Source organism: Haemorhous mexicanus, chromosome 4, assembly GCF_027477595.1.
Source record: "Haemorhous mexicanus isolate bHaeMex1 chromosome 4, bHaeMex1.pri, whole genome shotgun sequence".
Lineage (NCBI taxonomy): Eukaryota > Metazoa > Chordata > Aves > Passeriformes > Fringillidae > Haemorhous > Haemorhous mexicanus.
The window spans coordinates 23840983-23855402 of NC_082344.1; the positions used below are offsets into that span (position 1 = coordinate 23840983).

Here is a 14420-nt window from a genome sequence, read left to right on the forward strand (position 1 = left end):
TTTAGACTGATTCTAGAAATTAGAATAAAACTTGAGTGTTGATTTTTACAATCATGGAAGAGTTATTGACAAAATTCTAATAATGTCAGTCTTCTGGATATTAGTAGCCTGTTCCAAACAAAAAAAAAAAAAATGGCCTAAAAGCACTGTGAAAAATGCTCACAGGGTTTTGTTGGTGGTGGGGTTTTTTTTGGTTGGTTTGGTGTTTTTTTTTTTTTGTTTTTGTTTTTGTTTTTTTGTTTTTTTTTTTTTTTTTTTTTTTTTTTTTTTTTTTTTGCATGGGCAAGATGGTATTTTTCTAAACTGTTGTTCTGAGAATTACTTGAATTGCTTGGTATTCAGATATTTTGAAAATGTAGTTTAGGTGATTAAAGCTGTGCAAATTTTCTGCCCTCTGGTAAACTGAGAGGTTTCCAGTGACACATGGAAAAGGCTCAGTCAACAAAACCCAGCTGTGCATTTTGTGCATAAAAACCACATATTAAAATGATGGTTGCACAGCAAAGTACTGCAAAATCAGAAAACTCAAAATATTAGGCAAAATTAGGATAAGATACAAATTATGTTTATTTAGCATTTGCAATGACTTACAACATGTAATTATAGCCTCATGGTATAACATCTTGTGGTTAATTTATAACTAAAACCTATCAAGTTTATGCTGGACTTGAAGTGAGTGGCTGCTTTTATGAGAACACAATTGGTTTAGACAACATTAAATAAAAAGTCCCCATAGAGTAAACTCCTCACAGTGATTTTTTTTTTTTTTTTTTTAATATGTATGGGGAGCTTTAGACTGCAAAGTGTGATTATGATGAACACACCACAGAGAGCAAATTTAAGTGGGGAGTGTGTGTTGTTTGAAATTCTTCATATATTGCTTCAGGAGGGCAAGCTATCAACATCTTTCCTAGCAGTGATTAGTTTGTAAGGGTTTGGGTTTTTTGAGAAACAACCCTTTGGTGCTGTCTCACTCAGTCCTCCACTGTAATAAACTGTTTTAGTGCCACTGGGTTTAAATAATTTACACAGGCACAGATAGTACTCTGCTTTCCTTAGAGAGGAAAATTACTGAAGGGTTTGGAGGGGCCACTGAGAGTATGTATATGTGGACAGCTCTAGGCTCTCCTGCCACTGCTCCTGTCTGGCCAGACTCAAATTAATTTCAGTCCAGAAGCCATGTAGTCGTGGTGCCCCTCTTAACACGCTCCCAACAGCCCTTTTGGTTCAGGCATGGAGCCGTGTGACATCGCACCTGGGCTGGCTCCTGTCCATGTTTTTCTGAGGCCATCCTCTGGATGTGCCTTGAGGTGTTTTGTGGTAACACCAGTGTCATCCTCAGGGCTGTTAAACCTTCCTTGGATTCCAGCTATCCCAGAACAATGCACAGCTCATGCTTTGCAGATTTTCCTGGTGGTGCTGTTTCAGTGCTTAAAGATAGGTCTGTCCTCCTGCACACTTCTAATTGCAAATTAGGGCATTTGATTTGGTTTGGAAATCAGATGCTTGATTCCCCCCCCCCCCCCCTTAGTTTTTTTTCTAATCTATCTAAATTAAAAGGTGAATTGTTTTCTGCTGAGCTGCTGGCATTTGAGGCAAAACATTCCCACAGAAGGGTCCAGTTTTGTCTGCACTCTGAGTTTCAAGCTAAGTTTCACTTCATTTTGTAAATATTACTGGGCATTTTTCTTGATGATCAGGTGTAGGAGTGCGAGTTAAAATTTGTAATGTTCCTGAATACAATGGATTCTACAAAGATACTGGCTTTCTGACATGCTGCAATCTCTTTATTCCTCAACACCATCTCTGTGTTCCGTGGGTTATAAATTACCTGTCTCTTTCTTAGGATACAATTACTGTGGCCCCCTTCTTTTTCATTTATTTGCATCCCTATTATTTAGCAAGTAACCCTTGTCTTTTGTTTCAGCTATAGTGTAACTGATAGGTATTTAATTTAACTCACATTTTCTCAGTGGGTGTTAACTGTGAAGTCTCTGTGCCCTGCTTTGGATTTGACACAGGGATTTCCTACCCAAAAGTTTGTCCTTTTTCATCCCTGACCAGTTGGCTGAGTAAAATGCACTGTCTCTCCATAAGCATCTTCTGATGAATGAACTGTTAGAAATTACTGGGTGGAGCAGTGTGCTTCACTTGCAGAATTTGGGTTTATCAAAGTACTTAGAGTAGATCCATAGCGATGCAAAACCAGGTATCAGATTAGTCAAGTGTACAAATTGAATTTATGAAATCATTCTGCACTGCAGTGCTATATTGTGAAAAGGAATGCGCTACTAGGCCATGCAAACTTGTGGATTTTTTTTATATTCCTAATTTCTGTTTTATTGGTGGTCATGGTGGTTTTTTTTTCATTTTAGTACTTATGGACTTGTTTTCTCAAGAGGTAGCCTTATTCTAGTTTTCTCCAGAACAATTGTGATATTGTTTATATATAGTTTTTAAACTCCAGATTTTTTTCTTCTATTTTTTTTATTACCATTCTCTATTGTTAAGAGTCACACACTTGTTTTAATATCTGTCACAACTGTAAAAATAATGACCTTGCTAACCAGCAGGTTACTGAAATATGATTTGAAGAGAGTGGGGTTCTCAGTCAATCTTTCAAGCATTTTGACTTGACAGATCCATTGAAGTATACTGAATTGTTTTGATTTGTAACTTTGGTATTCACTGTTTCTTTTCTTGTATTACTCCTTGTTTGTAAGGTATATTGACTCACCTGAATAGGTTCTTTTTTTAAACATTGAACCTAATATTTTCCTGCAATATATTGCTTTCCTGTTAATATTTCCTTCTAAATATACTGTTGAGCCATCCCAAAATAATATAAAATTTTATGTCATAATTTCTTTTGAGATGCATAAATTTTTTATATGAACAAATATGAACAGCATGTTTGTGTACTTGTGCATTTGTTTCAGTCTTTGAATGAGGAGTTAATTCAAAATAAAATGCAAGTACTTACCCATTAGTGAAATACTTGAACTAATTACAAGCAAATAAAGTACAGGTTGCAGTTGTCAGTCTAATTCTCTTGGATTTCCAGTGCTGTTTTCAAACTCTTTCATTCCCTCCTCCTCCAGAATGTAAGAAAGTTGTCCATAGAACTTGCCTGGAAATGCAAACTCCTGTGTGCTTTTCTTTCAGAGTACGGACATGAGCCCAGCTGGCAGCACAGCCTCCCTCCCTGTCAGCCCCCTTCCTGAGGAGCCGTTGTTTTTCAAGGTACAGTTAATTTATTTCATCATAAATACTGCTTGTTAATCTTGGCTTATCATGTTATCTGCTGTACTCTGAAGTGCCATTGTTGCTTCTTTCTTTTCTTCAAATTGCTGTGATGTCAGCAGATGTTCTGTGTATATACCATGCAATTTTCAAGAAGTACCTAGAATGCAGTGTTGGTTTGAATAGTTTTCCAGCAGACTACAGCTGTGAACTGTTATTTGTATGACTGTGTTTTTATCCATCATCCCATTTGGATCTGTCCATTCCTGTACAAGTGTGTTTCATCAACAGATTTATCTTTATTTTGTAATTCAAATATACCTTTTAACAAAACAATGATTAGTTTGTCCAAGGATACAGGAGACATTAAAGGTCTGTCAAAAAACAGTTTTGGCATAAGTCCAGTGTAAGCCACAGGCCTGGCATTTTAGTTAATAATAAATGTTGGGACAATGTCCGCAACTTCATGAGGTTTAACCTGTGAGGAGTGAGTTGCCATATGTCACATTTTCAGCTGACACCATGGTATCCATCCCTGGGACACAGAACAGCCTTAGGCAGATCCTCTTGGAAGAGGTCTCCTGAGGCCACCCAGGTACTCAGAGCAGTGCTGCATCACCTAGCAAAGAGGTCACCTTGCCAGTTGTTCCCTTAGATGAGGAAGAGGGAACTTGTATTTTCAGCACCATTCGTTCAGTTGGGTGTCATAATACAGAGTAAGTTACACTCACAGGAGTATCCCTTTTAAAATTTTCCCTCTCTCAAGTCAGTTAGTTTTCACCTTTTCTGTGCAATGAGTTGCCTTGGTTGAGTTTTAGTCAGTTTGTGATGATGCTAAGTTAAAGCTGAGTAACTGGAATCAATGAAGTTTGGCCATGTAAAGTTTGTGTCTCCCCTGGACATTCTTCCAGCACAGAAAATAACAGTGTTTTTCAGATCTGGCCAAGCCCAGAAAATATACTCCTTTCCCTAGCCCGCCCCATATTTTCAGTGTCTGTGAAACATTTGTACAACCAGCCAGCGAATTCTTCTTAGAAGGGTTGAGGCTTGTGCTTGCTCAGTTGTTTCATCAGTGGAGGTACAGATGGGATACCAGTGGTCAGCTATTCACTGATTCTTACTCCTCTTTTGTGATTTAACACTTCTAAGACCCATCTCTCAGTCAGATTTAGCTGATATTGAGAAATGTTTTGCCCAGATACCAGGATACACATCTTTATTTCTTTGGAACAGCGCTTCAAATGCACATTGAAGTCTGCTCAACATTCTAAGTCAGGTTCAGTGGTTGAGTCTCCCTGTGCCTGGAAAACCATGAAGATACTACACTTAGAAGTGGGCTGTTCAGCTCAGATAAAGGTGTAAGAGGTGAGGAAATCTAACTTCTTAATTTTCATGCTGAGGTAATCAAACATTGCTCTGTTTGCATCAGGGCACTGACAAGTACACTGTAGTGACTTTATTTTTTTAAGGAAATGGTGTTCCTGTAACCTAAAATGGCTTGTAAATTACTTAATTGAAGTGGAATAGTTGCTCTAATAAAACAATAAAGATGTTTTTTTATATTAAAAGTCTAGTAGAAATGGTAAAAGAAACTGAAAAATAGGGCAGAGAGCATTACTTGATCTTTCATTTCAGTCAATTTTCAAACCAGGAAACGTTTTCCTTTGCAATTCAAGTAAAATGAATGGAGGTCAGACCAGGAAAAAGTTAAGTGCATTTCACAGCAGTTAGAAGAAATAAAAATAATATAAAATGTAACAGTTTCTGTTATTTCTCCTTGGCTCACTCCAAGAGAGAGCACTGTTGTTCCAGTTGTAATGTGAATGACTGGTTTTACAAGCCATAACCCTGAATACTGTCAGTCAATAATATTGGCTTTTGATGATGGGATAGTGCATTTCCCTTGGCAACATGATAATAACCTTTCCCACATTCTTACTGTAGAGAAGGAGATTGAAAAAGAAATTCCATTCCGTGGTTCGGAAAGCGCAGGTGTAACGAAGCAGGGCCCTCTAAACTGCCTCTCTTTGGGACAGTTGGAGATCTCTGAGCTAATGAGCTTTTATATTAGACTGTGAAATGAAACCAAGCCTGGGTTCTCAATCATACCTGGTTTTATACCAAGAAAGAGAGCTGTCCTTCCTTGGACTTTAACAATTTGCCTTCAGAAAGTCTGCATTTCTGCATAAGGAAAGAATGCAAATCCTGTCACCATACTCTTCTTGCATATCCAACTTCACCAAAGCAGATGCCTGTCATTTTTAGTCCCACAGGATATGTGCTGGAAAAAATATGGAGAACCTAAGCTTCTACAAAACCGTTTTATGATTTTGAATTTAATCTAATGAAAGTTAGAAACCAGATTTCCGTGGAAGTACTTGTAAGTTGCATCTCAGCTCTGCTAACACCAACCTCGGCTGCCATTCTCCCAATAGATTGCACATGCTGTGACTTATAGCAGAAAGGTCCAAATCATATAGGACCCTGCTCAGGAGTGTTTGGAGCAAGATATTTTCTACTGCAGTGAGAGACAGTCCACCTGAGTCCATCAAATGCCATTACTTTAACTGAGGCATTGTGCTTTACTTGCATCATGACAGTATCTTTAAAAGTGTATCACTGATACCCAGCAAAAGGAGTAGAAAACAATTGAGAAATAAAGGTAGCCAACTCCAGAGCTGTTGAATCCTAAAAGCAACAAGGAGAAAATTACCAGATAAACATACAGTTAATGCCATTCAAAACCTTTCTTCTATAAGTGTTGTAAATAGTAGATTTGGTTTTCCTTGAGGAAAGGGGCAACTTTGCACAGCAGCCAGTACAGCCAATTTTCTGTGTGGCTTTGGGTTCCTTCTCCCTGTGGAGTTAGCAACATGCAGATGTAGCTGTGCTCTTCAAAAGCTTAGAAAAAAATCCTGTTCAGCTATGTACACAGACCCATTGGCAAAATGTTTCTACAGCCATTTTTGATAAAGCCATCATAGGCATTTCTTTTTAATGAGGGTTATTTTCAACTTTCAATCCTCTGCTGTTTTCCATGTGTTTAGAAAAGGAAGATCTTTTCCTATATTGTAGAAAAAGTTTATTTCTCCTCTCAGAAAGGAACATAATCTTTGTTGGTGGTTTTGCTCTTAAAGTTTCAAGTAGGTAGGATCTTCTTTTGAAGAGAAGTTTTTTCTTCTGTCCCTTTATAATATTTTCTTGAAAAATTAGGTCTTTGTCTTGTGGGAAACAGTTATGTCACAATTGAAATATTCCATAACTAAGAATTTGGAATATAATGGAGCAGAATGGTATTTGTCATGTAACCTTAAGTGTTATTCTGTGTTATAATAGCAAAACTGAAGCTGGCTCAAATGTGAGTGACTTTTAATTATGATTACTTATATCCACTCTCATTAGCTGGAATTAAAAATAATCCTGCCTTTAATTTAGAAGATAAGTGAAGGAGTGGGTATTTCTAAAAGGTCAACTTAGCAAGCAATGTCTCATCTATTTTTTAGAACCTGTTCTTTTCTCCTACTCATTATCCTGTGCTTTATTATAATAGTATTTTATTATTTTTAAATTATTTTAAAATATAGTGACAGTCTTTTAAGAAGAGGTCTATGACAGCCACTTGGTACATCAAATATCTAATATTAGCTAATTATACATTATCTGTTGTAATGAGCATCAGTCTCACTGGTTATTAGTCACAGCCAAGTTGTAAATAATAACCATAATAGTAATATTTTGTAGAGATGCTTAATTGTGTCTCAATTCTGATTAATCTCAACCATGCTTTACTAATTGGCATTAAATGAAAGAAAAAAATTCCTCAATTATTTCCTTTCTCCTTTGAGGGAGCTGAGAATTTCCTTCAGTATTTATTATCCTACTGTGTTCTGACTTCTGTAATTAATACCCTTGATGCAAATTCTTTCAGTAAGAAAACAGAAGTGCCAGGTCAAGGAGCAAAAGCTGACAGTCCTCAGTAGTATTACCACTGCTGTAGGTCTAGTAAAGTGTAATCTGTACTAAATTATGTCTATACTTAAGAGTTTTGCTATTCATCCTGCAGCTTTACAGGCTCTGGAAATGCAAATCAGTGCAGTTCATGAATGGGCATGAGCTCTGGCAGCTCCTGACCGTTGTGCCTAGAATTAGCAAGAGATAAATTATCCATTTGGTCTGTAATCACCGTTTAATTTTGCTGCAGATATTTGGAATAATCGATATGAAAGGTGCAGTAATGACTGCTGGTTAGCCTAAGGAACTCATCTTTCAGAGGGGGACTTGGTATTTCTAGGTGTAGAATGAGATCTTTTCTTAACTTACTCAGCAGCGATGACAGCAAGCAGGGCCTGTAGTTCCAAAAGCTTCCTATGCTAGTTGGCACAGCCAGCTTACTTACCCTCTCTACCTTAAATGCACTGTTTTGAGTATTTTAAGTATTTGCTGACACTTCCTAAATTAAGTTTGTAATGTGTTGCTTTGTGTTCAAAATGGCCTCTGAAATAATCACACAGGCATTGTGACCCCATGGCAGATACAGCAGGCTAGGGTTCAGTGATGCTCTCCAGTGGGCTGGAGGCCTCCTTGGCTCTCTTCCCTCTTTTTCCACCCTCCAGCTGAATTTCTGCTTCTACTGAGAGAAGCATCTGAAGCCTCTGTAGTTTTGGTTTTTTTGTTTGTTTTGGAGATGGTTTTGCTATTTCTAGTAAAGTGAGTAGAGTTGCAGAAGTATGACTCTCACAACCCCACCTTTACTGTTCTGCTGCCTCAGTCTCCATCCTATTTTAAACCAGTCTGTCGCCATTCTTCAGTGGCTTAATCGATTCCTCCCACTCCTAATTGTTCTCTCCCATGTCAGAATTTCCTTTCTTTATGACTCCTGTGCTGGTATAGCCCTGACTTTTAAAAGTCACATCATCACAGCAGCTTTCTGCCTTCAGTGCAAGCCTTCCATTTTGTCATTTCTCAAAAAGATTTATACATCTGATCTGTTTCACAGTCTTTATCATTGTAGGATATGAGCTCTTGAACAGCCCTGAATTTGTTCTGAAGGGAGCAATGTGAAGCAGGTATTATGGGCCCTGTTACAAGAAGCTTCTGAGCATTTATTCAGTCTTTTCCTTTTTCTCAGTAGCTCTGCGCACATTTTTCCTAAGAAAAAGAGCTCTGCCAGCAAGTCTGTCTGAATAGAACCACATCACCTGTTTAATGAGTAAATTGAACATTTTTTAATTGTGGGGAGTGTAGGTACATCAGTAGTTTCCCGGTATCACTGATAAATTTACTAAATACTAACATATTTACTAATGACTAAAAGGATCAGCAATGAGACTGGGAAATAAACATGTCTTATTTGATTTCTTTCAGCCTCTATGCCTTGATCACAGTTCTCTTTCTTTCCAAATTTTATGTGCATGTATTTTTTAGTGTATTCTCCTTTATTTTATTGAAGCTTTCATCACAGGTTCACCACTAGTTCAAAATTTCAAAATTAAAATTCCTATCTTAGGCAAAACTGATGCTTTAAATGCTATAAATTCAGTTATTTACTCAATCAGCCACATATAGGAAAATGATTGATCTATGTCTTAATAAAATCTTTAAAAGCAACCAGGAGCACAAATGATGCTTCAACAAAGGCATGGGCAAAGGAACATCATTACTGGCTTTTTTCAGTTAAAAGGGTTTCCAGCAAAAGTTAACATTTTATATAATCAGCACTGCAAGGGTAAATATTGAGTTCATTCAGGTTCCTTTCCTCAGGCAGACACATGCTCACTCAATGAATTCTGATGCATACCTTCAAAGTAAGCTTTTCCTGCTAGTACTCTATATGCAAGATTTAAAAATCATCAAACTTGTGACATTATAGGTTGCTGACAAGATTTTATCACTAAGCCTATGAAAAAAGATTTTCTTGAAACTCCATGGGAGGATTGTGATACACCCAGTAAGAGCACTTAAAGTGCTAATCCAAACATCTCGATACAGGCAGTAAATCCTCCTAATTTCCCCTGTCATGGGACTGATAGGCATAAGGAAATCTGGGGGAATGCTCAGGAATCCATTCAGTGCAGGCAGCTCGGGGTGCAGCTGCAGGTTCAGCTCTGGGGGGCAGGAGCCGGAGGGCTCCAGACTTGCCTGCACTTAGACTCTGAGGGTGTAAAAGCCCAGGATTTTTTTTGTTTGGAGCCTCAGACACACCAGCTGGAGCTGTGATTTGTTATTTCATTACTGCACCATGATTAAATGATATTAAGGATCTGGAAGTCTGAGACTTCCAGACTGCTCCAGGAAACCTGGTGTGATTGTGGAGGGTGTAGCTGCAAAAGGTCATCAGTCCCAGCTCAGGTGCTGCCAGAGTGGCTGCCAGAGGGGCTCCTGGATGGCTGGACAGGGAAGTTTCCTTATCAGGCATTTGTAAAATATGATGCATGGTTGTTTTGTTTGTTGGTTGTTGTTTTTTTTGTTGTTGTTGTTGGTTTTTTGTTTTTTTTTTTTTGTTTGTTTGTTTTTGTTTTTTGCTTTGTAATGAGCAGACTCATTATAAAGAGTTTGGAATAAAATTTCATCTAAATCACTGGCACGGTGCCCACTAACTATAGTGACATGTCCCATCAGGCCATGGATGACATGGATTATGTCAGAGGCATCAATTACTTTAAAGTGAAGATGTTCATCTGTGTTGACCATTTTAACCCCGTCAATTATTTTAAAGGTGAAAATGTAAATCCATTTTGACCATTCCAACCCAAGAGTACTTTCTGCAGTTGTTGGAAAAGAGATAAAATTCAAGTGCTTTCATCAATTATGTTCAATATAGTGAAAATGTAGAACTGTTTGCAATGCAGGAGTTTATTTAATAATAGTTATTCACTTTCCAGCATGTGTTTCAGCAATGAATGTTTTCTTCCCAGGATAAATTAAATTAACTGGGGACTTGAAAATGGGTTTTGTACATCTCAGATGTGTATTCTCATTGTAGCTGGTCCTCTCTCTCCCTTTCTGGCCAAGAGCTGCTGCTTTTTCATCCAGAAAGCCTCTGAAAATCATAGGTGTGGAAACTTGACATGTTTTTGACAAGAAGTTTTGACTTAGTGAAATTAATGATTTTAAATGGAAAACATCTGATCCTTGACTTTGCTATTAGAACATGTATAAACAACTTTCCCAGGACTGAGTAATGTTAATGACCCAGCCACATGTTTTCAAACATAATCCATTACAGTAAGAAATTGAAGGTTGGCATTTTGAAATTCTTATCAAGTTAAATGTCTCAAAAATACGATACTAAAAATAACTGACTTTGAAAATGTTCGCCGAGAGTTTAAAGAGGCAGATATTTTTGTGAGCAATTTAGACAGCCATTAACTGAAATTAAAGGCAAGATCTAATTGCTGACACGTAGACACCTTGTGCCACTTCTGAAAGCTCTCTCCTGCCTTTCCTCTGGCTAGCAGAGCCAATTATTGACAGGTGATGAAAGCTGTTGTGCTGTAGTTTGATTTTTGTTGTCTCCCTGTTTTCTTTTCCATTTAAGTTTGTGACTTGGTCGTGCTCTGTCTCTTGGTCAGTTATAAACTCCTTTGTGAGCTACTTGTTTATAATGAGCTCTTGAGTTTTACTGAGGAATGTGGCTTGTCTGGGAGGCTCTGTTGGCCTGATGCAATGGTGACTTAACATGGTTAGGCAGGGTCTTCTGAAGTGCTGGTACTGTTTCACCAACCTTTGCATGGTTGTATAACATTAAGGCTAAAAAAAAATTCCTCTGTATTTAAATATTGTAACATCATTATGGTAGTACTGGGGTAAACTTCATGGTTTTGAAAGGTGTAGTATACTCTGATTTTGAGCCATAGCAGGTGCATTCAATTTATTCTCTGCCCTTCTCCTTGCTCCTGGTATAGTTCAATACTTTGATTATTGGTAGTGAAATATATTTGTGTGCTTAAAGTAACTTTTAGTGCCTTACCATTTTATTTAAGAGCCATAAAGTTTTTTCCACTTTTTTTGACACACTTTTTTACAAAAGAGGACAGGTAAAAGGATTTCTTTGTCGATTGAAATTTTCTCAAATGTGGCTGTATGAACTGGCTCTTAATAGTAGTCCAGAAAAGTTATCGCTCTTCATGTGTATAGAATAAGAAATCTATTTATTCAGGCGTCTTCATTTAGCAGAGATTTTAATAAGAGTCCTGAAAGGTACTGGGGATAGAGACAATGGAAAGTGTCAGTTTTAATAATTTTTAAAATGTTGGAAACTGTAGGTGTGTTGTATTGTTGTCACAGGGAACACCTATAAGAAAATGCCATTCCTACTGTGAGTATCTCACAGATAACTTTGACAATTTAAGAAAAACTTCCAAGTTTTAGACCATTTAAATTTTTAAACTATTTCTTAATAAATAGATGAGGACATGATTCGCTTAAAAATTCTTTTAAATAAAAAAGTGGACTTAAGGAAAAAGAGCATGGCATTTGTGGTTAAAGGAGTTGATCATAGGAGGGGGGAAAGCCCATAAACAGACTTAATCACTTCATTTTGTCCTAGTGAATAATGAACTAAATATTCAGCAGATTTTTTTTTTAGATTTGATATTTCCAAGCAGGGCTGAATGCTATAGATGAGAAGGAATAACAACTTTTTAATTTGGATAATATTTGCTAAGCATTTCAAACTTATACAGCTGTGTGGTACACTGATAGCTTTGTGATAATTGTATCATTAGAGTTATCATCTGTCATTAGAGTTCTGAAAGATTACATTAAGTTTAAGGAGGATGCAATGGAAAAAAGTTTTCTTTAGGTGCATATCTGATTACCTTTTGTTGTAATCATTACATTTGTGGATGTTGTCAGTAACCAAGAAAGGAATGAACAAGCACGACTGATTGTTGTTTATTTTGTGTTTTTCTGCAAAGTTTCATATTTAAGTGAAAGGGAGAAGCACATTGTCCTCCATATGACCCTATATATAAATAATATTTATTTCTGGTTCTTCAAATAAGTTTCCAGTTTATTGAAATAAGTCAGTAAAAAGAGGTAAAGTTTGGGGGGTGGGGGGGGGGGGGATGTTTATCTACAGCTGAACCAAGGGAAAGTTGCAGAATGAAGATGGAATAGGTTTTACAGAAAACATGAGACAAAGATGTTTCCTGAAGTGTTCTGTGTACTGTTCATTAAAATACCTAAAGCCTTACCATTTTCATAGGCTGGTATGTCTGCATCAAATTTAAAATGCTTAGGAAACATAGACTAACTGGAAATCTGCAGGGTATAATAATGTATCATAGAAAAACAGCTGCAATGGAAACCAAGAGAAAAGAGAAATAAGAAACTGGTGACAGTGAAGTTTAGAATAAATTCGTTGTTTGGCATGCCCATGTTACAGAATGTAGGAGACTCACACACACAAATTAAACTTTTTTTTGTACTATGAAAGAAAAAGTTTAAAGATATTAAATATTGTTTTCATTCTGGTGTTGCAGATGTGAAGTAGGATGAAGTTGGGATACTATGTAAGAGGGGAAATTGGACTACAAAGCTGACTTACTAATATTTCTCAGGGATTGTTTGGATTCCTCTAGGTCAGTTTTCTTTGATCAAGTTTTAGTCTCTTTGGATAGAAATGTTCCTGCAATTACAAGCTTAACAGGCTGGGGCTGGCATCTTTGTGCAGGCAGTTCTGGGTTTGCTGCTTTGTCCATAGTGAGTTCTGCTCACTGAGCAGCACTGGGAGGAAGGATTTTGTCCAACCTGACCACTTAAATGAGAGTTGTCATATCAACACACAATGACATGTGGATAAGAAACAGTTTTCCTGTACCCTGGAAGTTCCAAATATTTCAGGACACTCTTGAGCCTGGTATGAAACAAGCAGATCATAATCTGTGTCATTTGGTCACCCCAGCTCTAAGCAGCAAAGTCTTCAGCTGTGATAATATTTGTCAGAATTAGAAAGGGCCAGAATGGTACCCATGGCTTCTTGTATCTTCATTATTTTGCTTTATGCTTTGCTGTATTCCTGAGGATGATCTTTCAATTGCACGTTTGTGTATTTGATATTTATTGCCATGTGTATAAACATTTTGAATGAATTTTATATATATATATATATATATATATATAGGCTTTTAAGTTATGAATTCTTTAAGCCTTTTGCTTCAGTCTCCTCTTCTGAATGTCTTTATCCTCTTTCCTTCCACGACCACAGAATGGTTGATTCCAGTACTCTTCATTTCCATAATTATCCTTAGTGATGTGTGAGGATGAATGCAAATTTGTTAGCAGAATGATAATTCCTTATCATAACAAGGAAAAAACCCACAGAAATAGCTCTCCATAAATCAAGTCAGCATTATATTGGGTTTAATCTATTTTATAAAGCGTTGTGCACCTCTTAGACAGAAAGAGGTCCTTAGAGTAAATGAAATTAATTGGGGAAAAATTAACAAATGTTATGAAGCTGTCATTTTTTTATGTATCAGTACCACAGTCATATAAATGCTACTCACATGTTAACTAGATGCCTTCAGCATGCAAATTTGATGGGACTGATCATCATAAATATTAATTAAGTCAGAGGTGCAGAGGCTTTTGCAAACACTAATCCCTGTAACACTCCTGTAGGGTGGAGAGGTGTTATCTTCCTTTCACAGAAAGAGGCTTGAGCTCTTTGTATTGGTGATCCTGCATGCTGTCCTGGTCTCGGGCTGGGGAAGTGATCCTGCTTTTCCTGGCTTCAATTTCCAGTTGTTAGTAATTCCTCACTGACCTGTGTCTTACTCAAAGAGTTAATGTTCCTACTCAGAAGAAGAAGTCTGGAGCTCCTTTGCTGCCACACTGGGAAGTGAAGCCCAGTCTGCAAGCAGATTTCCCCAGTCACAGTCTGGTGTAGGGAAAGATAACTTCTCTTTAAATAAAGAAGTGGCATCTAAGGAATATTTATTATGTTTTAAGATAGCTTTCATTTCATTACAGCATTAAATAGAAAAGTCTTGGGTATTGTGTGATGCTTCAGTTCTCTGTAGTATAATGAACTTTTTTTTGCTTATAGGAATGGAAAGATAACATGAAAAATAGTTTGTATATACAAACACAAATAGACACTATATTATTTGCTGGGAAGTGTAGAGTGTTAACTACTCCTTTGTATAGTTCTTTATTTTCTGTCTAGAGAG

General features: G+C 37.1%; 1 protein-coding gene across 9 annotated transcripts in view; it reads left to right on the forward strand.

Annotated features, from left to right (window-relative positions):
• CCSER1 (coiled-coil serine rich protein 1) overlaps positions 1–14420 on the forward strand; it is a 620227-nt gene that overhangs the window by 289643 nt on the left and 316164 nt on the right. For all 9 annotated transcript variants that reach the window (XM_059844113.1, XM_059844115.1, XM_059844116.1 and 6 more), the window contains exon 7: positions 3166–3243. In XM_059844113.1, the coding sequence (XP_059700096.1) occupies positions 3166–3243 (78 nt within the window). The remainder of the gene's footprint in view (positions 1–3165; positions 3244–14420) is intronic.